This window comes from Callorhinus ursinus, unplaced genomic scaffold (assembly GCF_003265705.2).
Source record: "Callorhinus ursinus isolate GAN/ISIS: 27379988/994484 unplaced genomic scaffold, GSC_fseal_2.0 scaffold7, whole genome shotgun sequence".
Lineage (NCBI taxonomy): Eukaryota > Metazoa > Chordata > Mammalia > Carnivora > Otariidae > Callorhinus > Callorhinus ursinus.
In genome coordinates this window covers 4,420,756-4,445,713 of record NW_027397069.1, presented here as the reverse complement: position 1 = coordinate 4,445,713, position 24,958 = coordinate 4,420,756, and the positions used below count along the sequence as shown (strand labels likewise).

The following is a 24,958-nucleotide window of genomic DNA, read 5'->3' as shown; positions in this document are numbered from 1 at the left end:
GATACAGCAAGAGAGGGAACACAAGCAGGGGGAGTGGGAGAGGGAGAAGCAGGCTTCCCTCTGAGCAGGGAGCCCGAGGCGGGGCTCGATCCCAGGACCCCAGGACCATGACCTGAGCCGAAGGCAGACGCCCAACAACTGAGCCACCCAGGCGCCCCTGTTGAAAGCACTTTATAAACTATGAAGCATTGTGTAAATGAAAGGTATCCTAGGTAACCATCTTATTTATGGATAAGAAGAAAAGCCAGACAGATACTAAGTGGCACCTTAGAATATTAGAAATATTGCTCTAATACGCAACCTTGCTCATCCAAGTTGAGCCATCGGAATAGAAGTGATATAACCGTTTTCCCTAGTATTAAATCATTGGAATTGGGAAGCATTTAGTGAGTTAACAATTTACTTTTTTTCTATAGATTCCTGTGAGCTGGACAAATCCCTCAGGCAAATATCATATTGGCATTAAAAATGGCTATGATTTCTATCCAAAGGCACTCAAAGAAAGGATACAGGTAATGTACAATCTAGAATCAATGACTTCTTCCTCAAATTTGTTTCCTACTGAAGGAGAAAATTTTTCATAAGATCCCACGAACTCTTAATTATTTTGGAGGCTGGTAGGCTTTCAGACAATGACTGCTTCAAGGTTCTGTTCAGTGGAACGTTAGCCATTTAAAGTGACGGTTCTTAATCTTGGGTACATGGATAGGTTTAGAGAATGTGTGAATACACTGAAATTATATTCAAGTTTTTGTATGTTTTCTGGGAGTTGGAATATAGCTTTCAAGGGATTTTTGAAGGACTTTTTTTTTTTTTTTTTTTAACCTCCGAAAGGCTAAAGACTATTTAAAGTTGATTTAAAGTCCTGGCTAACTTAATTATTCCTGGTCCTATAGCTTCTATGATAATTTGTCCCATTTTTCTTACTGTTCAACTAGATTTTTTGATCCTGGTTAGTTGTCATTCAGTACTAAGGAAAGGGTTACTCAGACCTAAAGCGCTGAAATATAGGAAACACATTAGAGAAATAAGAGTTGCAAATTGAGGAAGAAGGAGCCTGCTTTAAAATAGCGCTACTGAGTAGACCTTTTGGGGATGATGGACATGTTCACTGTCTGCCCATTTTGGTAGCCACTGGCCACCAGTAGCTGTTGAGAACTTGAAATGTGACTAGTGTGACATTTAATTGTATGTAATATTCTAAAATTGAAATCTAAATAGCAACACATGTCTCCCATATTTGCCAGTACCACTTTAGAGGATTGCTGTACCGCTAGTAGCTGACACAGGTTCAGAGTTTCAACTGTAAAAGATGGTGTGATTCTTGAAAATGAGCCCAATGGGTAAGACCTGTGGGCACTTCCATCTAATCGTAATACTGTTATTTGCTTCTCCAGGGGTCTACACCATAAGAGCTACTCAGCATATTGCACATAGAACCTTTACTTATTTGTCAGATTCTAATCATTCTGCAAAAAAATAAAATGACAAAAAATGCATATAACTTACTGGATACTATTTTATTTTAAAATTTCAGGCTGAAATACACATAGCACAGTATTTTTATGCACTATATTAAATTTCATCAACTGTATGATAAAGTGCAAATTAACATGCAAACATAGGGTAAGTTAATGTCAACCCCCTCCTTAGCTCAGGGGAGTTGATTATTTTACTGGAAAAGATTTTTTTTTTAAGTAGCAGACCTCCACTGGGTGGCACTATGGGTTAAAGACAGCAGAGAGGAAGGTAAGACCAATTTCAGTACCAAAGAACCCTGTCAAATCAAACAGGATAGAGAACAAATAAGCCCAGAAAGGGAGGAAGCTGAGGAAGCCTGCATGTTCCTCGTTGCCGCTAGTCTTACCCCTGCCCTCCACTTGCAGTTCTCAGTTCCATAAAGACCCAGGACACAGTATTTGCTCTAATTGTAAATGACTGGGAATTCAGTTTGTTATGTCACATGCTGTTATTTTTATTCTTGGATGGGTTAAAGTTGGGGCGTATGTATCAAAATACATTTGGATGTGCCTTGGTAAATATGTTCTCTTAAAACCCAGGTACAGTGAGTTAACTTGTTGTTAATAATTGCTCCATTGCTTAATCAACTTGATTATAAATGATTTTTAAGCTCCTGTGTGAAAATTGTGTGGCATCACAACTTACAACAACTAGGTCCATATATAAATGACTGTCCAGGATATTTGTCAACCTCATTGTAAGGTAATTTTTCTGTCTTTGCAGAAAGAACGGAAGGAAAAAATCTGGGATCCTGTTCACAGGGTGGCCCTTGCAGAAGCCTGTAGAAAACAAGAAGAATTTGATGTTGCCAACAATTGCCCTTCTCAAGTTGGTGCTAGTCGCTTTTATTTAAACATTACCACAGAATCATGTTACCATAAAGTTCTTAAGAGAGTTAATAGGCTTTTTTTTTCACAAGTTTTAAATTGTTTAGTTTTACTGATTTTTCTTTTATTCTGAAATCAAGTCATTTATTTTTCAAAATTTCTCAGTGAACATACAATACACATATGTAAAAGTACATAAATGCTAAGTATGTAGTCATGAATTAACACAAAGCGAACACTCCCTCCCACACCTCTTCCTAATCATTGCTCTCTACCTCCTCCAAAAGCGACCACCATCCTGACTTTTAACACTATTGAAAGATTTTGCCTATTTGAAATTTGTAAAATGGAATCCTACAGTGTGTTCTTTTATGAGTAGCTCCTTTCACTCGATCTTATATTCGCGAGATTCGTCCATGTGTGGGTGTTGTAGTTTGTTCACTTTTGTTGCTGTATGATGGATGCCCACAATTGATGTGTCCTTTCTGCAGATCAATATTTGCTTTGATTTCTGTTCTTGGCTCTTACGGAAGATGCTATTTTGAACATTCTCAGGCATGTTTTTGGTGGGTCACAAAATGCTAGTACCAAGTCATATTTCTGCAAGAAATACTGTGAGAGCTCCCATCATCCACATCCTTAAATAGCCATTACATTTTTTTTTTTGAAGATTTATTTATTTGAGAGACAGCAAGAGAGTGTGAGAGAGTACGAGCAGGGGGAGGGGCAGAGGGAGAGGGAGAACATCTCAAGCAGACTCCCCACTGAGTGTAGAGCCCGACGTGGGGCTCAGTCCCACAACCCTGAGCTCATGACCTGAGCCGAAATCAAGAGTCAGACATTTAACCGAATGAGCCACCTAGGCACCGCAGCCGTTACATTCTTTTTAATCAGTTAATAAAATGAAGATAATGTTTTGGTTTATTATGAAAATAGTACATGCTTGTTGCAGAAACTTTTGGATCACATGGGTGTACAAAGTAGCAAGTGAGAGCCTCCAAAATGTCCTCCCCACCCCAGGGATGGTACCTTGATGTTTATCCTTCTGAATCTTTCTTTTAATGTATGCATGTACCTTTTTAAATAAAAAATGGGATGGTATTGCTGGTTCTCAATCCTGGCTGCATTTTAGAATCCCATGAAGAGCTTTAAACTACCAGTGCTTGTGCCCTAGAGAGGAATTAAATTAAAGCCTCGCAGGAAGGCTGGCATTTTTAAAAGCTCCCAGGAGGTTTAATTAATGCACAGTTAGGGTTGAGGAATCCTGGCCTGAATAGATCTACATACACATTTAACTTGCATTTGCTTAATCTGTGTACAGCATCCTCTTTAACTGTGTAATTCATCCTCTTTAGCTGTAATATTTTCTGTTAGATCACTGTTTGTCCTTTAGTCTTTTTTTAGACATATTAAGTGTAGTATTTCAGATGCTGCATATATACAGCCAATTTTATAAAAGAGGGATCTGGATTTAATTATCCCTTTTATTGGTTTTTGTTTACGAAAAATGTCTATATAATTGTCTTTTTCCTTTAAGGAGGAGTGAATGTTGAATAACTAAAAATGAAGCGTAACAAGATTTTTGGAACTCGTGGAAATTAAGTTTTAATTCAGTAGGACTATTCAGGTGAATGTAGAGGAGTCTAATGTAGCATGTAGTTAAAAAAAAAAACCACTTGCAGCGTAGACAGTTCTCATTTTTTGGATCAGAATGGTTAAATAGCAGCTTATCTGTACAAGGTCATAAATATGGTATGTATTTAACTTATTAGCATATTCAAAGGACAGAAGATAATTCATGGTTTCTCTTATTTATTTAGATTCTTAAGAAACAAATTTAAATGGAGGGGCACCTGGGTGGCTCAGTCGTTAGGCATCTGCCTTCGGCTGAGGTCATGATCCCAGGGTCCTGGGATGGAGCCCCGCAGCAGGCTCCCTCCTTGGCAGGAAGCCTGCTTCTCCCTCTCCCACTCCCCCTGCTTGGGTTCCCTCTCTCGCTATATCTCTCTCTCTGTCAAATAAAGAAATAAAATCTTTAAAAAAAAAAAAGCAAAACAAATTTAAATGGCAACAGTCCTTCCCTTCATTATATGTTAAAAAATAAAAGAAGAAGATAGCAGGAAGGGAGGGGGAATCAGAGGGGGAGACAAACCATGACAGACTGTGGACTCTGAGAAACAAACTGAGGGTTCCAGGAGGGACGGAGGTGGGGGGATGGGTTAGCCTGGTGATGGGTATTAAAGAGGGCACGTACTGCATGGAGCACTGGGTATTATACGCAAACAATGCATCGTGGAACACTGCATCAAAAACTAATGATGTAATGTATGGTGATTAACATAACAATTTAAAAAAAATGAGAAAGCTAAAAATAAATAAATAAAATAAATGGAAACAGTCCTGATAAAAAAATCTAAAAGTCAATAGATAATCTGTAGTAATTTTAGAGTTATTTTGGAAATCAGCTATAGATTATAGATACGTGAGTAACATGTCTTAGCCAAATGATATCATCAACGTGTAACACACCGTCTTTCCCAAAGTGGATAGAATAATAAGTAAATGCGAGATTGAATAAAAGTAGTATTTTTTTAAATGTTTACTATATTAATTGATATCTGCATCATTAAATTGAATTACAAGTTGCATAAATATAAAAAGAAAACTTTCTTACATTTTTCCAAGGTAAAATGGCTTTACTTTTGGTCTGTCTTTGGTTGTATGTTAATAGAACTTTTCAAGAGCACAAAATGTACTAATATTAATATATTTCCTAATTGACTAGGCAAATAAATTAATCAAGGAGGAACTTCAAAGTCAAGTGGAATTGCTAAATTCTTTTGAGAAAAAATATAGTGATCCTGGCCCTGTGTATGACTGCTTGGTGTGGCATGATGGTGAAGCCTGGAGGTAAACTTCATGTATTATATAGATCTTCACTTAAAAATATGTTTTTCTCTACTCTGAAGAACATTAAACTCCCAGAACTGTCCAGAAGAGTTGTTTAAGTGACATTAATATCACTAATCAGAACTATTTGAGAGCCAGATTGGCTTTTGGGTAGTTTTGGATAAGCCCTTTGAATTTCTTAAGAACTAAACCTGACCCTTACGTGTTTTAAAGAAACTTGTTTCATTAACAGACAATAACTGTTAACCAGATATTAGCACACGTTAGTCATTGGTAGACATAGGAATGTTCCTGATTGGGGCTGGGCAATTTGGAAAGTAACTGCAAGAGAGTGCTGCAGAGCATCTGTTACTAATGTTTTAGGGACAAAGGAGTACAGTTGAGTGATGATTTCTCAGAGACCAGGTAGCTAAGTTGCAGTGAGGCAGTATAATACCGTTGTGAAGAGCTCAGTCTCTGAGATGGAATCCGAGCTATGTGACCTTGAACACTGTCTACACCTCCAAGCCTGTTTCCTTGTCTGTTAATTGGAATAATAGTAGTGCATCCCTAGAGGGTTTTGGGAAAATTAAATTTGATGTTCCTAGACACAGTATGCACTTGATAAATGTAAGCTCTTCCTCCTGCTGCTACTATTGTTACTAATAATAACGGTGGTGTTTACCAGGTTACCTATCATGTACACTTGTCAGTTTCTTTCTCAGTGAATTATACACAGCAGTTGTGTTTCTTGTAATTGGCTAGTAAATGTCTTGATAAAAGCTGAAGTCACTGGAGTAAAAATTTAGAAAATGTTATAATCCGTGAAAAATGCAGCGGAATTACGCTGTCAGGTGTTACTGGAAATAATTTAACTTTTGTTTGCATGGTACTGTATACCATGTGGGGCTTTGATTCCCCCACCCCATCTCAGAGTTAGAGCCAGAATTTTTTGAGGAGAATCTTAGAGATCCCATATTACCTAAGCCAAACCTTCAGATTTGTCATTTCAGAAATGCCAGCCATTTCTGAGGGAAGGTAAAATGACCTTAGGTGCCTTGGCTTTCGTTTTTACAAAAAACGAAATATTTAAATATTTGTCACTCAATATGGAGCAAACACTGGTTGAGAATATTTAAATATTTGTCACTCAATACGGAGCAAACACTGGTTGAGAAGACAGTATTTGTAGAGGATTACATGAAGGAAAGACCATTAACTGTTTTTTTTTTCAGTGGTTTTTGACCTTGTTATCTCAGATTTCCTTTGAGTTTGATGAAAGCTGTGGATTTTTTCCATAGAAAATTGGACAAAGAAATGTATTACAAATGTCCAGAAATTTATAACCCAATCCCACTGTCCTGCCCCCCCCACACACACAGGTACTCTAATCCTACCCACAAACCTCATTTCCATGTTCCCTTTCTGCTGTTCTGACAATTGTCCTTGAACTAAGCCAGCCACCTTCAGAAAGTCATACCCTTGTACCATATGCATACTTGCCCTCTGTGGAGTTATTGAGGGAAGTCTCTCAATTTTCTCTTGATATTTTGGTACAGTGCTTGAATGTTGAGTCACTTCATATTGATGGTGGTTACAGGAAACTGATCTGTGGAATATGTCATTGTAATTGCTGTGAGAATTTCTTAAGTGGTTAGATGGTTTTCTGCCTGGAGTTTGGGACGGACGGTGTTGCTAAACTCCTTTATACATGCCTTCATTTAAAGGCTGGTTCCTTTAAGCTTCTTACCTAGTCTTTACTGGTGACTTTGAAACAGAAGACTCTAAACCCAGCAGTTCCTTTGTTTGTTGTGACAAAATAGACAAGGCAGTAAGAAGGTACCTAATAAACCATACCACGTTATTTTTAGAAAGCCAAAGAAATTAGGTAAATTTCACTATTTATTCTCAATTTACAGAGCCTGCATTGATTCGAATGAAGATGGGGATTTGAGTAAATCTACCGTATTGAGAAACTACAAAGAGGCCCAAGAATATGGTTCCTTTGGCACAGCTGAGATGTTAAATTACTCTGTTAATATATATGATGATGGAAACCTGCTCTCCATTGTGACCAGTGGAGGTACTCTGTTTCAGATTTGCTAATTAGAGATAAACTTTTGACATGGCAAGGTATTGGACTACTATAGGCTTAAAGCAGCCTTGGAGAGCATTTAACTTAGCAATTCTACCTAAAGAACTAGGTATGGGATAATAAATGGGATTTGGTCCCCTTAGTAAGGTATTGTTTTCTTTAAAGTCATAACCATGTAGGATCCATTCCAAGAGTAGTACAGGCATGGTCCAGCCACAGAAAAATTATCAACATAATTCATATTATGAAAATTCCTTTGGAAGGAATTTTACTTCCACGTACTACCTCTTAAGCAATTCACCTACAAGTACAAAGTCAGGTAAAAAGATCCTCATACAGCATTCTATGTAATTTCAGAAAAGTTGGAAACTCTCCAAATGTCCAAAAGAACAGGTTAATTTAAAACTGTATTATTCATTGTGGAATATTATATAGCAAACACAATGAATAGATCTACATATACCTATATTTGTAAATCTCAAATACAAAATTTTAGTGAAAAATACATTGATAAAACATTTGTGTAAAATTGTAAAACATGCTAAATACTACTACACAGTATTCATGGATGTGTGTGTGTGTATGATGAAAATATAGATGGGAAGGATATACACACCAGCTTCTGGATAGTGGTTACTTCTAGGGAGGAAACAAGTACAGCTTTAACTCTTATCACCCCCTCTCCCAATATTATTGAGTTATAGTTGAAGTACGATAGACTGCATGTATGTATACACAATTTGATAAGTTTTGGTAGATGTGTATACCCAGGAAGCCATTATCCCAGTCAAGATAATGAACATATCCATTCGCCTGTAAGTCTGCTTGTCTTCTTTTGTAATCCAGCCCTGTCTCTATCCACAGCCCCAGGTTTCTCTTGAACTGCTTGCTGTCAGTCTAGATACTGCATTTTCTGAAATTTTATATAAGTAGAATAGTTATGGTATGAAATTCATCCATATTATGGTTATAAATTGCTTGTTCCTTATTGCTGAGTAATATTTCATTATGTGGATACACCGTGGTTTATTTATCCATTCACCTGTCAGTGGACATTTGGATTGTTCTAACATTTGGGTCCAAGTCTCTGTGCAAATATGTTTTTGTTTAATTTGTACTGGTATCTAGGAGAACTGGTTGGATGTGGTAGGTATGTATTTAACCTTTTAGGAAACACAGCGGCTGCACCCTTTCACACTCCACCAGCAGACTGCGAGTACTCCAGAGCTCCACGTTCTCGTCCACATGTGGTGTTGGACAGCCTGCTGACATTTATCCACTCTGACCGGTGGTGGCAAGTGGTTTGGGGGAGGGGGTGACATTAAAATCCAGCTTTCCTATTTTTCATTGGAAAAAATAAGAAAGGAAGGGGTGAAGGGTGAACGGGCTCGCGTAAGGGTCACTCCAAGCAGGCGGGCTGATTCGCTGCGTGAAGTGCCTCCTTGGGGTGCTTGAGCCCACTAGGAATGGCAGCCCCGTCTATGAAAGAAAGACAGGCTTGCTGGGGAGCCCGGGATGAATACTGGAAGTGTTTAGATGAGAACACAGAGGACGCTTCTCAGTGCAAGAAGTTAAGAAGCTCATTTGAATCCAGTTGTCCCCAGCAGTGGATAAAATATTTTGATAAAAGAAGAGACTACTTAAAGTTCAAAGAAAAATTTGAAGCAGGACAATTCCAGCCTTCAAAAACACCTGCAAAGTCCTAGGCTGCTCCTGAACTTCTCAGAAGGTTTGAATCATGGTAAACAGCGTGACTTGGTCCACATAAACAACTCTTTAAAATGGTCAAGTAACAGAGATTACATCATTCAAACTATGAAGAATCAAAATGGTATGAAAGATGCTTAGTTTCAGTTTAGTAAGGAAGCTATATTTTAAGGAAAATTAAAGCCTATTATAAAAACCCATGTTTTGTTTTGGTTGGAGTAGTAGGTGAATCTTACAGATGCAAACACAGGTGTACCTTGGAGATTTGCAGGTTCAGTTCCAGATCAGTGCAATAAAGCAAATACCACAGTTCAAAAAAAAAAAAAAATAAGAAAGGAAGAATTGGTGACATTGGGTCCATATTCCTGCGTGACAGCAGTTGTCTAGAGCATGGGACTCTTGAGCATTGCAGCAGACAGAAGGGTCATGTGCTCCCATTTCTTCTGGGGCTACGACGACTGTGTCTTCCCCCAAACATTAAGGCCTGGTGCCAATAGGCGTTTATTGTTTATCTGGCACTAGTGGGAGATTTCTCTCTACCCATGTCTTTTAAGAAACTTCTTCACTTGGGCGCCTGGGTGGCTCAGTTGGTTAAGCGACTGCCTTCGGCTCAGGTCATGATCCTGGAGTCCCGGGATCGAGTCCCGCATCGGGCTCCCTGCTCGGCAGGGAGCTTCTCCCTCTGACCCTCTTCCCTCTTGTGCTATCTCTCATTCTCTCTCTCTCGAATAAATAAATAAAAAATCTTTAAAAAAAAAAAAAGAAACTTCTTCACTTAAAAAAAGAAACCCTAGCTGTTTTGTTTTGCTTTTGCTTTATTGATAGTATAACATACTATGGAAAAGTATGCAAATCACAAATTGTATACACATTGAATTCTCACAAAGTAGATACTTTTATGTAACCAGGTCAAGAAATAAAACATGGTCAAAGCCCCATCTTGTCTCTTCCTAAACACTAATCTACCCTCGGTCCTCCCAGAGTTAATTACAGTCCTGATTTCTATCACTACATTAGTTTGAACCACCCAATAATATTGCTGTTTTTGTAGGTCAGAAATGATTAAATAGTGGCACTTTCACATAGTCAACCCAAGGTGATGTGTTTCCATTTATATACATGGAATTATTCAATATATATCCTTCTGTGTGTGAATTCTCTAGATCAACCTTATTTTTGTGTGCTTCATCTCACAGTGTTTAAAAGTAGTTCCTATTGTTGTATAATATTTAATCCATGAATGCACCATATATCCATTTACTATTGATGGATCTTGGGGTTGTTTCAAGTTTTTGAATTGTGCAAGCGATGCTGCCATGAACGTTTTTGCATATGTCTTTTAGCATACATGTGCACGCGTTTCTGTTGGGCGTAAGGCTGGGAGTGGAATTGCTGGATCGTAGGGTATGCCTGTGTTCAGCTTTCCAAAATGCTGGTCTCTACTCCCACCAGTAACGTAGGAGTGAGGGTCCTCCTCCACAGTTGCTGTTGTCAGCCATAAAGGCGTAGCCATTCTGAAAGGTATGCTGAGCTATCTCGTTGTGGCTTTGATTTGTGTTCTCCAGACAACTAATGAAGTTGAACATCTTTTCATATATTTATTTGCCATTGGTTATCCCCCTTCTGTGAAATGCTTTTCAAGTGTTTTACCCATTTTGCTTCTGTGTTCTCTCTTTTGGATCAGAAAGCTTATAATCTGGATATAAGCACTTTGTCAGTTGTGTATGTTGCAGATACTTTCTCACCTTTGTGACTTGCATTTTGCTTTCAATGAACAGGATAGAATCCAGGGTAGCAGAATAGTGTATGTAGTTCAAAAAGTTTCATTTTTTTGTGAATTATTGATGAAACTTAAGATAATAATATACAGTTAGGTGTTAAAGTGAGAGAATATTTTTATTAGATTATTTTTATCATGCTTAGTAATATGTAAATTAAATGGTTAAAACTTTGAATCTCTGAAAATATTCTGTCATGTTCCCCTCTTTTTGCCTCTAGGAGCTCATGGAACACACGTAGCTAGTATAGCTGCTGGGCATTTTCCAGAAGAACCTGAACGGAATGGTGTAGCTCCCGGTGCTCAAATTCTTTCCATCAAGATCGGTGATACCCGACTGAGCACAATGGAAACAGGCACGGGCCTTATACGCGCTGTGAGTATTTGGGAGGTGTTGATTTAGAAGAAAAATGATGGGTAATCGTGGATAGTTCTAGGTTTAAAAAGTGTTCTTGATTTTACCTGAGAAATGTTGGACTGTATTTGGTATACAGGACTTTGAGGAAGCAAAAACGCTTAATGCAGTTTTAAATTATTTTTATTAAAAATTATTAAGATGCAGTTTTTTAGAAAATATGAAAATATATTATACTTCTCGTTTCTATTAAGTCCCCTAGTGCACTCTTTTGAGATACTTTAAAAAAAAAACCCAAACCGACCTTTTATCCAGCTTGCTCCATCAGTCTAGGAAGAATTCCATTTACAGTCTGTGTTTCATTTTAACGTATGAATTAGATTTTACTTTAACTTCGGTGATTTTAGAATTTAGTAAGAACCATTCCATTCTGCACATGCTAGTTGTGTTTTTTATTGACTATTTACTATGTGTCTCTGCCTACCTTTTTTTTTTTTAAGTTTTTCAACTTAAAAGTTGGAAGTAACATACACATTTGGATTTGAAATAGAAGATGATTGGTTAAGAAACTGGGATTCCATGCCTTTACTGGCTAATCTTGTATAAATTGCTGCCTAAACTAGACTCTTCGTCTCTTTAATAGATGATAGAAGTCATAAGTCATAAGTGTGATCTTGTCAACTACAGCTATGGAGAAGCAACTCACTGGCCAAATTCTGGGTGAGTGTTCTCGGATACTTGTGAGCCATAGACTTTAGCTGATGGAGAGTACGGAGTGTTTTTATAACTGGATTGTATACCACAACTGAAAACGAGCAGTCCCATGGTTAGATGATAGTGTGTATCTCGTGGACCCCCGGCCCCTGTTCCACGGTCCTGTCTGTGATGTCGTGATTCCCTCCCAGCCAGGAAGACTCACCGCCCCATCCCTCGTTACAGCTCCTCGTTGACAAGCAGCCTGAACTCTTCCAGGTGTACTGACCTGACAGAATGCTAGACTTGCTGCAACCTGCTGATCTCTTCAGTGATACCACTGGACCTACCGAATTTATTATTAGTTGGATACTCACACTCATGTTGCATTTTAAGTTTGTGAGCAGGAATCTCAGATGGTCACTCAGCATTGCCTTCGATCATCTGCATTTACTCTTTCGCTCCTGTATGGTCATTTACGCCTTCTTTTCTCCTCGAAGACCTTCAGCGACCTTTCCTTTCTTCCTTTAGCTGATGTTCTTACCTCTTTCCCAGAGAAGATAAAAGCCCTCAGAGGGGGCTCCAGACCTTCCTACAGCCTACTCTGACCCCACCTTCTCTGCCTTCCCTTCTTGTGTAATAAATGAAGTGCCTGGGGGGCATCTGTGTGGCTCAGTTAGTTAAGCATCGAACTCTTGGTTTCAAGCTCAGGTCATGATCTCAGGGTCATGGGAGGGAGCCCCGTGTTGGGCACCATGCTCAGCACAGAGTCTGCTTGAGATTTTATGCCTCTGTCTCTCCGAGACTCCACCTCTGCCCATCTCCCATCCCTACTCCCCCACCCAGCGCTCACACACGTGCATGCACACACACTCTCAAATAAATAATTGGATAAAATCTTTAAAGATTAAAAAAAATAAAATAAATGAAGTGCTCAGGGTTAAAAGTCACTCAGGCACTGGCTGTCTGGTTGCCATTTCCTCTCCTTAAAAACTGCTCCCAGACAGATCTCTTCCTTTCACACTGCTTTCCCTCACTTTTCCAGCAGAGCGTGGTTGGTTGGTATAGTCACCGTTTCTGAAGCTTCTTGGTGCAGTTTGATGTGTGTCACGTGACTCCCTGCCTTTTTGTGTCATGATGTCCTGCTGCTAAATTCAGTGGCTCAGCCTTGAACTCATGTTACCTCACCTTTTTCTTCTTCATAATAGTAACTTTGAAATGGCTTCATTTAGAGTGTTTACTTAGTGATCACCTCTCCCCCGTTCCCACCAGGCCGTCTATATCTACCTGTCAGCCAGTTTCTGAAGCTCTTTAATAGGACTCTGCCAAGATGAAAATTTTACTGAGCCAGACCCTATAGTTTGCTGTTTTCAAATAGCTCAGTTTTCTCAGATAATCAGTACTAGGTTCCTTATGACACATCACTTTCCTCCCCTGTGACAATCACCCTGTCATCCTCACTCATTTCTTTCATGAACGTAAACTTGCCCTCTTCTCTGGCCTCAGTAGCTTTTTCTTACCTAAGTGTATTTCTTTCTTCCTTTGACATTCATCCTTTTGAGGTCCTCTTTCCCTAATATTCTTCCCTTCCCACTCAGGATTGTGGCGTTGTTGGCCGTATGCCTTTTTTCTATTGACTGCATTTTCTCAATGGTCTAACTTCATCTCCTTTATTTAATACCAGTCCATTTCTTGTTTGCTGTCCAGTTCTAACCAGACTCTGTATTTTAAATCTTACTCTGAAGTTCTCCCTATTGCCTTAGTTCCCCTTCACCTTTGCCACTAATCATAAATGTATGTAGGAATCCCCTGCGGAGTCATTTCTAAATACATTATATTAAGGGGAGGGTGGAAGTCAAACTCTGTTTCCCCACTAGCTAATCAGTCCCTTCTATTATTGCAGTATTTGCTTTTGGGCCCTACATATATTCCACGTTGAAGCTAGCATTCTTCCCACATTACCTTGGTCTCATGACTCCTTCCTTACACTAAAACCCAGCTGAGGTGTTGGGGCTTGGCCGTGTCATGTTCCACCAGCGGTGGATGTGCCAAAAGTTACTCAACCACACGTTCTAACGGTATTTTGATATTATACACACCGGGAATAAGGCTAAGCATTTACAGTCTGTGGGTGTCCCTTGCTTCTAATGCACACTTCTCCCTTGTAGCCGCTCTTTGAGTTCTACTACTAAGAACCCATCTTTTAGTTTGATTTTTATGAAAACTGTATTTAAAAATCTCTTCACAGTATAATAATACATGTCTTGAAAAATGGGACTGTTTTCTATGTTCAAAGAAATTCTCTCTTTCAGGAGAATTTGTGAGGTAATCAGTGAAGCAGTGTGGAAGCATAACATCATTTACGTCTCAAGCGCTGGGAATAATGGTCCATGTCTTTCTACGGTCGGCTGTCCGGGTGGAACGACATCCAGTGTCATAGGTTAGCTTCCTGCTTGAGAAATAGACTTGTTTAAAAACGAGCAGTGAATCTGACATTAATTGTATCTCTGGTGTACGCGAGCCCCTGTGGACCTTGCGTGGGTGCCCTCAGGAAGGCAGAGTCTAGCAGAGAGCTGCTACCCTGAGGTGGGCGGGAGGAAGTGGTGTGAGGCAGGCACGGGGACAGTCTGGCTTTGCAGAAGTGCAGGTACTTCTGATTCAAGAATCCAGGTGAGGCTTTCGGAAAGAAGCGTGGCAGTGAGGATTTCGATAGGTAGAAATGAGCAAGGAAACGCTTTTCCAGACTGAGCAACGTAAACATAGAGACTTGCTTCACTTTTTATTTATAGTATATGACTGCTTATTTATACTATAGTTTCCTCCTTTAATTTCTCTTGGGGCATGCAGAGAGAATCAGATATCAAGAAAGGGAGCTTTAGTAATGAGAAGAAAAGCAGTTGAAACACATTTATTCTATGAACGTGGCTTCTCTTCCACCGTTCAGTCTGTCGGGTATAATGTGGTGGTGTCCGTTTCACTGCACTCGATGGGGAAGATGCCTGTCAGCAGGAGTTAAGGGAGATCAAAATGAGTTGCATACATAATATGAAAATGATAAAATTAGCTGTAGCTGCCAACTTGTGCGAAAACACCCACAAAGCGTAACACCCACTGCTGTTTTCTTAATACAAAGCATGACTGAGGAGGATAATGAACCGAGAGAACAAATAGGTTAGAATTGATGCCTAGAATGTTTTCCTTTGTTTTTAAATCTGAGAGCAGCGTGAGGCTCATACCTTCCAACATTTGTAATTGGATGCGTGACAAGAAACGCTGTTTGGTCCCAAATGATTTTTCTGGTGTATACGTCAATACAGTTATTGAATGTATACATAATATAGTTACTATTAAAGGCATACGGATATTGTAGATGTTACAGATACATAATAATATTTGGGTGTCCAAATTTAGAAACTGGTCCTTTAAAAAATTTAAGTAACAGTGATCTTAGCTTATAGGGCATACTTTTATTTATAGCTTCTAAATCTCAAGCAAAGTGTAGCTTGCTTTGTATAATTTAAAGCCTCTTGCTGAAGTCATTCTGTTAAATCGTGTGTTGAGACAACAGTGCCTACCAGTGATCTGTCCTTTGCATTTCAGTTCTCTAGATGTTTTAAATACACAAATTAAAATGAAACAAAAAATAGAACTGAAAGGTACTTAAAGATCAAAATCCACCCCTCTGCCACAGTACTCGGTGTTTTGGCATTTTCTTGTCCCCAGACTCACTGAAAAATTTAAACTACATTTTCCAAAGTGATTACAATTTTTTTGTAACAGTGGCAGCACTGTTAATCTAAATCCTCTTAACTCACATATTTTATCCAGTCTTCTATTCTGCATGTGTGTATGTTGTGAAGAATTAGGAGCTGGCCGACCTGGATTCTAAGTCTTTTCTCTGCCAGTCACTGTATATTTAGTACATTTTCTCAGCCCTTTCTAGGCCGTTTCCAGATTTCTAGGATGAGGAAACTGAGTTTGATCCCTGTAAGTCTATGACTTTAGAGCCTTTTTGACTAGTCTGCCTTTACATATTTATCTGGAAGACTGCAGCATGTTAAATGTCTTTGCTGTTGGCTCATTTTTACAGCCATTTTGGGGAAGAGGGATACTGCCAACTTTATGGGTAGAATTTTGGATACAATGGTCATTTAAAAAATGAAGGCAAACTAATTCCATTATTTTCCTAAAGTTACATTTTATAGTTTAAAACAAATTTCTCTTTTTCTTTTACACACGCAGTTTTAGGTATATTTTTGTCTTTAATCTACATGATAATCCCGGTAGGTATTTTTATATTCAAAACCAAAGCACCTAGTTTAATGTCTGGTACATAGTAAACTTTCCTTGCTTATTAAGTTTTCTTTCTTTCCATTTATGAACAAGGACTGTGGTACAGGGTGATTGAGTGATTTACACACGGTCACACAGCTGAGTGAACAGTGGGTTTAGAATTAGGATCTAATTTTATGTCCTTTTGTTCATGATGAAATTCATCCCACAGGTGTTGGTGCATATGTTTCTCCCGATATGATGGTTGCTGAGTATTCTCTGAGAGAGAAATTACCGGCAAATCAGTACACGTGGTCTTCAAGAGGCCCCAGGTAGGTTGAGAGTAGTACACAGGTCTGTTACAACTATTTTGTTAAACTACATGGTGGCAAGCGACAAACTGTTGGTAACTTTACCAGGTACTTTTTGGTTTTTACTTTTCAACTTTTTCATTTTGAGGAACAATCTAATTTCAGGGAAACATAATCAAAGGAATAAATTACAGATATTTTATTGTTAGATGTATGACATAACTGTTCTGAGTATAAGATTAGAAAAATTGGGGACACCTGGGTGGCCCATTTGATTTAGTGTCTGCCTTTGGCTCAGGTCATGATCTCAGGATCCTGGGATCGAGCCCAGCATCAGGCTCCCTGCTCGGCGGGGAGTCTGATTCTCCCTCTCCCTCTGCCTGCCACTCCTCCCACTTGTGCTCGCTCGCTCTCTCTCTCTCTCTCTTTCTCTCTCTCAAATAGACAAACAAAATCTTTAAAAAAAAAAAAAGATTAGAAAAATTGGTAGGAATCAGGTCAAATATGGTAATGCCAGATTTAATCCTCTGAATTACAGATATCTTCCTACTCTTTCCTAGATAATTTCTTCTTAAAAAATACACTTATTTCAGTAGTTTACTGTAACTGTTATTGAAAGCACTCAGGCTATAGGTCTCCATGTGGATTATCAAGCCTTGCCTGTATCATCACCATGACTGCCCACATAGCCGAACTAATTGGCCTAAAACTCCACATCTGAATAAGAGTGGCCAGGATTCAGAGTCAAAGTTGGCAAAGGTTTACATGTTTTATATTCGGTTAATAAAAGTACTAATTATTAAACTTATTGATTCTCTTCTAAAATTTTGAAATATTTTATGTACAGTCAATATAAGCACAAAGTATCAGAGAATGTTTAAACCAGCCTTTGTTAGTCTTATTTGCCCGTAGAACATTTAAAGAATTATTTCAAGAAAAATGAGTTCATTGGGTCGCCTGGGTGGCTCAGTCGTTAAGCGTCTGCCTTCGGCTCAGGTCGTGATCCCGGGGTCCCGGGATTGAGCCCCGCAGCAGGCTCCCTGCTCGGCGGGAAGCCTGCTTCTCCCTCTCCCACTCCCCCTGCTTGTGTTCCCTCTCTCGCTGTGTCTCTCTCTGTCAAATAAATAAATAAAATCTTAAAAAAAAAAAAGAAAGAGAAATGAGTTCATGAATGGGTGCCTGGGTGGCTCAGTTGTTAAGTGTCTGCCTTCGGCTCAGGACATGATCCCGGGGTCCTGGGATGATGGAGCCCCACATCGAGCTCCTGGCTCAGCGAGAGTCTCCTTCTCCCTCTCCCGCTCCCCCTGCTTGTGCTCTCTCGCTATGTATCTTTGTGTCTCAAATGAATAAATAAAAAAAAAAAAAATCTTTAAAAATGAGTTCATGAATTATGGGGGAAGCTTGGATTAAGGAGATACTGGTTCACAAACCAGGTATTCTAGGAATTGAGAGAATTTGTTCATGTTTACTATGCTGTAAACATGGAATATTATTACAAATACATGGTTTAATTATTAGGGTATAAAACATTGAGTAGTGATCACTGAACGGGGCATATTCTGTGTACTATTTGAAAAATCCTGTTTGTCAGGAAAGACTGTCAGACATACAGAATTTACTTGACTTCCTGGTGTTCACAAGTATGGCATATTGCTTAAAGACAGATTACCGAATACTGTTGATAAGCATGTTTTAAATTTTTATTACATACTGCATTTTAGAAGAAAGACATCACTAGCTCTTTTAAGGAAACTTACATTATGTTTATGTAAAGGTTTTTAATAAGGAATACGAAAGTTATATGTAAAGAAAATTTTATTTGTATATTTATTATTATTTTTTTTAAGTAGGCCCCATGCCCACATTGGACTTGAACTCACAGCCCTGAGATTGAGTCACACACAGCTCTACCAACTGAGCCAGCCAGGCACCCCAACATTTTATTTTTTTTAATAAAAATTATATTTACATATCATGGAATCCTTTTTATTTTTTTTTATTTTGTTTATTACCTCATGTTAGTCATCATACATTGCATCATTAGTTTTTGATGTAGTGTTCCATGATTCATTGTTTGCGTATAACACCCAGTGCTCCATGCAGTACGTGCCCTCTTTAATACCCATCACTGGGCTAACCCATTCCCCCACCCCTCTCCCCTCTAAAACCCTCAGTTTGTTTCTCAGAGTCATGGAACCCTTTTTAGAGCACTTAGTAAATGCTTTGTGATTAATCACTAGCGGAGTAGTGTAAAATAAATAGAGAGCAACAGAGGGTAGTCAGAATTTATGACTCTTCCAGTTACAAGATACCACATGCTCATTGTGAATGTTGGTAGACAATATAGACAGTGCAAAGAAGAAAGTAAAAATTACCCTAAATCTCATTGTCTGTGATGTGTTTGGGTGACATTTTGGTGCACATTCTTTTAGTCATTGTCCTGTGCATAAATGGGAGATCACACTATTCAGGTACCTTTGTGACCTTTTGTCACTCAATAATACTGTATGAAAATCTTTACAGGTCAATATATCTTTATCTAACAGTGTTTATTTTAAAATAATCACTAAACTGGGTGCCACCAACCCATTTCAGGAGGAAGATCTTATTTACATTGCTTTCAGCTCTCTGAAAATTTGAAACCAAAGTGCACTAGTATTCTTAGCCAGTAATAAGAATAGTCCAGTCAGTTGGAAAAGAGTGGTAGAAGGGGGAGGCCAACAGCTTTTGTGGGGAACTTTTGGCCACTCTTCCAGGGAAGACGGAGTTAGCATGTCATCATGTTATTCCTTTACTTGGGGCGGGGGGTGCAGAGCTTGTGTTGGGTGACTACATGGCGATGAACTGTGTGTACATTATCTCATTACCCTATGGAGTCAAGAGCCCTCAACGAGGGGGCCTGTGGACTTGAGCCATCCAGTGTGACAGCTGTGAGTCACGTGAGGTTAGTCTGCATTGAGATGTGCTCTTAAGTGTGAGATGTACGCCAGATATTTAAGACTAGTACAAGAAAGAATATAAATCATCTCGTTTATTTCTAATAACATACTGAAATTATATTTTGGATATGTTGGGTTAAATAAAATACATTATTAAAAGAAATTTAATCAATTTCTCATTAGCTTTTTTATTTTTTTTTTAAGATTTATTTATTTATTTATTTGACAGAGAGAGAGAGAGAGAGACACAGCGAGAGAGGGAACACAAGCAGGGGGAGCGGGAGAAGGAGAAGCAGGCCTCCCATGGAGCAGGGAGCCAGATGCGGGGCTCGATCCCAGGACCCCGGGATCATGACCTGAGCTGAAGGCAGACGCTCAACGACCGAGACACCCAGGCGCCCCACATTACCTTTTTGTAAATGCAGCTTTTGGAAAATTTTAAATGCCCTTTGGGGGTGCCTGGGTGTCTCAGTCGGTTAAGCGGCTGCCTTGGGCTCAGGTCATGATCTCAGGGTCCTGGGATGGAGCCCCATGTTCGGCTCAGAGTTCAGTGGGGTGTCTGCTTGTTCCTCTGCCCTTCCCGCCACTGAGCATGCACACATGCAAGCGTGTATGCCATCTCTCTCAAATAAATTAATTAAATCTTTAAAAAATAAATAAAATGCCCTCTGTGTCTCACATATTTCTATTGGACGATGCTATGTTAAACTTTAGATAAAGGCAAAGCTTCTACTTGTTGCAGATAAGAAAAAAGTGCATTCATCAAGGAATCAGCAATGACAGTTTATTTTCCCTCCAGAAATACACCTGATACCTTTGGCGCATAATCCCAGATACATACAAACACACTTACAAGATTTTGTCCACTTTTAAGGAAGATAATTGCAATGTAACGGGGAAATAGCTGTGCTGGGTATTTTTTTTACAACTGATTCCAATACTGCAAATTATCCATGGTATTGTACTCTAATCTATTTGACTAGTGGCCTTTTTACGAATGCCCATGTTGATCCAGTTCTCACCATCGTAAGCAGACTTTAATGGCTTTTCATTTAGTGCTGATGGGGCCCTTGGAGTAAGTGTCAGTGCGCCAGGAGGAGCCATTGCTTCTGTTCCCAACTGGACATTGAGAGGAACTCAGCTAATGAACGGGACGTCCATGTCTTCTCCCAATGCGTGTGGGGGCATCGCCCTGATACTTTCAGGTAAGGACATTGCTTAGTGCTCTACTTGGTCTAACTCAACTCTTGTTTTCAGTTTATAGCATAATATGAAGTCAGGCAGTGGTCATAAAAAGTAATTGAATAAATTTCTCTTTATTGCAGACAGATATTTGTGTTTTCTGAAGTTCTCATGGTGAGAAATGTGTGGAATTGGTCATGTCCTGGCTCAAAGTAAAGTTTAAGATGGAAAATAATTGTGTGATAATAAGGATTTGAATGTGTATTCATTCATTCAACAAATACATTTATTTGCCGTTAATGACTATCAAGCATTATTTTGGCTCAGTAGTACCTGCCCCTGTGGAATTTATCATAGCTGTGGGAGACAGACTGTAAATAGAATTTAAAATTAGTTTATATTACACATTAAAAGGTAATGAATATTGCTGTGGGGATAACTAAAGTGGGAAGGGAGGTAGGAGTTTCTGGGGTGTTGTGCCAGAGGTTCACGGTATTGATTAGGTGGCATTGGCATTGACTGGGACTCAGTTACCGTCACCAGGTTGTCACAAAGCTTCCACCTTAGGAGCGTTCCTCTCATGAGGTCTCAGGACTCTCTGCCTTCACTTCTAGTTCTCTTCAACCTCACCACATTTCAGGGTTGCTCCAGCCTCTCGTCCTTGTACAGCTTAGTCTCTCTGCCTAGAATTCTTTCGTGCCATTTTTTGGCCTTGCAAACTCCCGTACGTTCTGGTAAGGTTCGACTCCTATTCCTTCCCGTGATAGAGCGTCCCCTTCTTTTGGATGCTCACTGATAAAATTGGCCACTTTCTTGATTCACTCTTAAAGATTTTATTTATTTGACAGAGCGAGCGAGAGCAGGAACTCAAGCAGGGGGAGTGGGAGAGGGAGAAGCAGGCTTCCTGCCGAGCAGGGAGCCCGATGCGGGACTTGATCCCAGGACCCTGGGATCATGACCTGAGCTGAAGGCAAACACTTAATGACTGAGCCACCCAGGCGCCCCTTTCTCGATTCACTCTTAAAGCAGCATACTTTCATGTTTGTTTTGTTCGTTTCTTAACATATTGTAAGTGCGCATACGTTTGATGAACTCTGGAGTGGACAGGAATGCAGTATTACTCATCTTTTATCTCTAACAACATTAGTCAACACAAAGTTGACAAATTGGTGGCTTCCATATCCTTCCCACAGAACAGTCATTCCCAGCCTGGCTACTCCTGGCATCACCCAGGAAGCTTTTAGTCAGTATCAGTACCTGGGATTCAGTCTCAAAAATGCTGAGTTAATTGAGCTGTGGTCAGGCCTCGGCATGTTTTTTGCTGGTTTGTTGTAAGTTCCCTTGGTTTCTGTAACACAGCCAGGTTGATTAGTATCCCTGGCAACCATATCATTTGACCAGCAATGTTTTAAGATTTAAGTAATCTCCACACCCAACATGGGGCTCAAACTTACAACCCCAAGATCAAGAGTCACGTGTTCTACCATCTGAGCCAACCGGGTGCCCACTTGACCAGCAGTGTTTTAGAGAAAATGTCATTCGAATGCCTTCAGGTATCTGCTTCACACATTTGCATCACCTTTGCAGAGTGCACACTGGTGCCCTTGCGTAACGGGCACACCTCGATTTTTATTGAATGAGATCCTTACGTGATGCTAGCAGTTTGAGTTAGGCTGTTGTAGTTTAGTTTTTTCAGAAAGATTAAGAAATGAGTGTTGAAACACAGGACGTTAAAGCCAGAGAATGTACATGTTCTCTCTACTGGTGAAGGGAAGAAGGTTTCAAGTAGCAAGCTCTCTAATACTCCTTTCTTGCTTTTGCTTTTTCAAATTTCAGGTCTGAAAGCTAATAACGTTAACTACACGGTTCATTCAGTCAGAAGAGCTCTAGAAAATACTGCAGTAAAGGCTGACAATATAGAAGTATTTGCCCAAGGACATGGTATTATTCAGGTAGTGTTGTTTGTTGTGAAAAATGGATTAATCATCAAGATACGGTCTTAGCTATTACTGGATAACATTTCCTGTTGTAACAGTGATTGAGTTTATCTGATTCTACATTATATGATCATAATAGTTTCTGAACTGGTAAGCAAAGAGGATATGAAATCAGATTTTGTAGTTGAGACAAATTTGTTTCAGTAAGAGAGAAATACAGTAAACCTAAGTCATATGGAGGGTAGAAATTCCAAGCGAAGATGGGGAGGGTAAAACCTGTGAATCTAATGGCTTACGGAGGAGTGCCTGACTTTGGTCACTTGGGACTAGCTGTATGAATCTAGAGAGTGGAGCTGGAGGTGAGCAGTCGGGCTGGTGCTTTGTCTGAAAGGGTAGAATTCCCCCTTATGTAGGGTTACCACGTAGTTTAGAGAGGCGAATGTAGAAACTAGCTTTTCGCCTGTACTTTTATATGACTGAAATTGAATTGGTAATTTATAACAAAATGTTTTCTTGACCGAACCATTGATATTTTACTGTTTGTATTCTTTTAATTAGGTTGATAAAGCCTATGACTACCTCGTTCAGAATACATCATTTGCTAATAAATTAGGTTTCACTGTTACCGTTGGAAATAACCGCGGCATCTACCTCCGAGACCCTGTTCAGGTGGCTGCACCTTCAGATCATGGCGTTGGCATTGAACCTGTATTTCCTGAAAATACCGGTTAGTAATAAATGGGCAGTAAGCCGAAGTGCTCACATTTGTGGTTTGAATGAATACTGTCGTATGAGAGAAATGCCATTTGGGTTAATGTTCTAAAGAGAAAACATGAGTTAACAATATTATTATTTTAAATCATATATATCTTAAGGGGGATGGATGTGATAGCAAAGCAGGGATCCCAGTATCAGCTCAGCTCAGCCTGGTAACCACTGAGGAAAACAGTAGCCTGGGCCTTCAGTGACCCAGGGTTTTATCAAATTGTGGCTAGTAAAACATCCATCCAGTTCCTTTTCTTTACCACTCTTACTACTTGGATGTAAGAGAGAGTTTCGGTTGGAGAATGGGAAATAGAAGCAGCCAGGGAGAACTGCAGCTCAAGGAGGTGTAAATGAAGTAGTCACCGCTGCGTACTTGGCATCTTCCTCTCAGTCAGATGCTGTTATCTGCATGCAGTAATGACAGGTATTCACGAAAACGCCTTATTTTAAGGTTACAGCCATGTTGGATAAAAGTGTGAATGGATCACAAGTGCCCTAAGATGTAGGGAAGGTTCTGTGACTGCTTTATTTAAGCTGTGTTTTGGAAGCCCAGGCCCTAGTGTATTTTATAGCTGATTAAACTCATCTGCTAGATTTTATGAGAAGATAGAACTTTTTAAAATGGAAGAAAAGGAAAAAAGTACTAATCTTTAATTTTTGGTCTTTTCCACGCTAGAAAACGCTGAAAAAATATCCCTTCAGCTTCATTTAGCTTTAACTTCAAATTCATCTTGGGTTCAGTGTCCCAGCCATTTGGAGCTCATGAATCAATGTAGACACGTAAACATACGTGTGGATCCCAGGGGCCTAAGAGGAGGATTACACTATACAGAGGTACTGGTGCATCTGCAGTGCTGCTTCCTAGTACTCTAAACTGTGTAAAAGCACCCTGTGTGGCGGTCTCTCTCCCCATTGGTCCGAAATGGTCAGGGGTGGTTATGCATGCATTTGTTTAGGCTGTTTGCTGTTAATTATGTGACCCAACATCAGAAAATTGGCGTGAACTTGTGTTTAAGACCTTTGCTTTTTTTTTTTTAAGATTTTATTTATTTGACAGAGACACAGCAAGAGAGGGAACACAAGCAGGGGGAGTGGGAGAGGGAGAAGCAGGCTTCCCGCTGAGCAGGGAGCCTGACACAGGGCTCGATCCCAGGACCCTGGGATCATGACCCGAGCCGAAGGCAGACAACGACTGAGCCGCCCAGGCGCCCCAAGACCTTTACATTTTAATGTTAGATTAACTTACTCTGTGAACAGATTCCACTTTTTTTTTCTTTTTCTCTTGTAAAAGTTTATGGATACTGAAACTTACTCTTTTTTCAAGGTATGTGGCTATGATATAGCATCCCCTAATGCAGGTCCTCTGTTCAGAGTTCCAATCACTGCAGTTATAGCAACCAAGTAAGTAACAAGTTACCAACAGCTTACTGTTACCTGGAATTTTTTAATGGCTATTTATGGAAATAGTGTGAACTTTTAAAGGATGAATAGACCAGAATCAGGTAACTGGGCTTTAGTTCTGCTTCTTGCTCACAAAGTTCAAGGTGCCATGTGGTCTTTTCTATTGCTTGTTGACTGTGAGAATCCCCCGTGGCATCTCCCGTGCCCTTTCCCTGTGCCAGAACTCCACTGGGATGACAGTGCCCCTAACTGATCCGTCTGCAGTACTGGACAGTATTACTTCGTCC

General features: G+C 39.6%; 2 protein-coding genes across 6 annotated transcripts in view; both read left to right on the top strand.

Moving 5' to 3' along the window:
* TPP2 (tripeptidyl peptidase 2) overlaps positions 1–24,958 on the top strand; it is a 69,907-nt gene that overhangs the window by 16,165 nt on the left and 28,784 nt on the right. For all 5 annotated transcript variants that reach the window (XM_025874629.2, XM_073894327.1, XM_025874628.1 and 2 more), the window contains exons 3-15: positions 417–512; positions 2,245–2,349; positions 5,134–5,258; positions 7,157–7,320; positions 11,038–11,192; positions 11,815–11,891; positions 14,177–14,304; positions 16,369–16,468; positions 20,443–20,591; positions 22,405–22,520; positions 23,064–23,232; positions 23,947–24,104; positions 24,595–24,671. In XM_025874629.2, coding sequence (XP_025730414.1) covers positions 417–512; positions 2,245–2,349; positions 5,134–5,258; positions 7,157–7,320; positions 11,038–11,192; positions 11,815–11,891; positions 14,177–14,304; positions 16,369–16,468; positions 20,443–20,591; positions 22,405–22,520; positions 23,064–23,232; positions 23,947–24,104; positions 24,595–24,671 — 1,619 coding nt within the window. The remainder of the gene's footprint in view (positions 1–416; positions 513–2,244; positions 2,350–5,133; positions 5,259–7,156; positions 7,321–11,037; positions 11,193–11,814; positions 11,892–14,176; positions 14,305–16,368; positions 16,469–20,442; positions 20,592–22,404; positions 22,521–23,063; positions 23,233–23,946; positions 24,105–24,594; positions 24,672–24,958) is intronic.
* Positions 8,710–9,341, top strand: LOC112826494 (cytochrome c oxidase assembly factor 6 homolog). The gene has a single exon (XM_025874630.2). It carries the CDS (start codon positions 8,799–8,801, stop codon positions 9,036–9,038), a length of 240 nt encoding a protein of 79 aa, XP_025730415.1. The 5' UTR covers positions 8,710–8,798; the 3' UTR covers positions 9,039–9,341.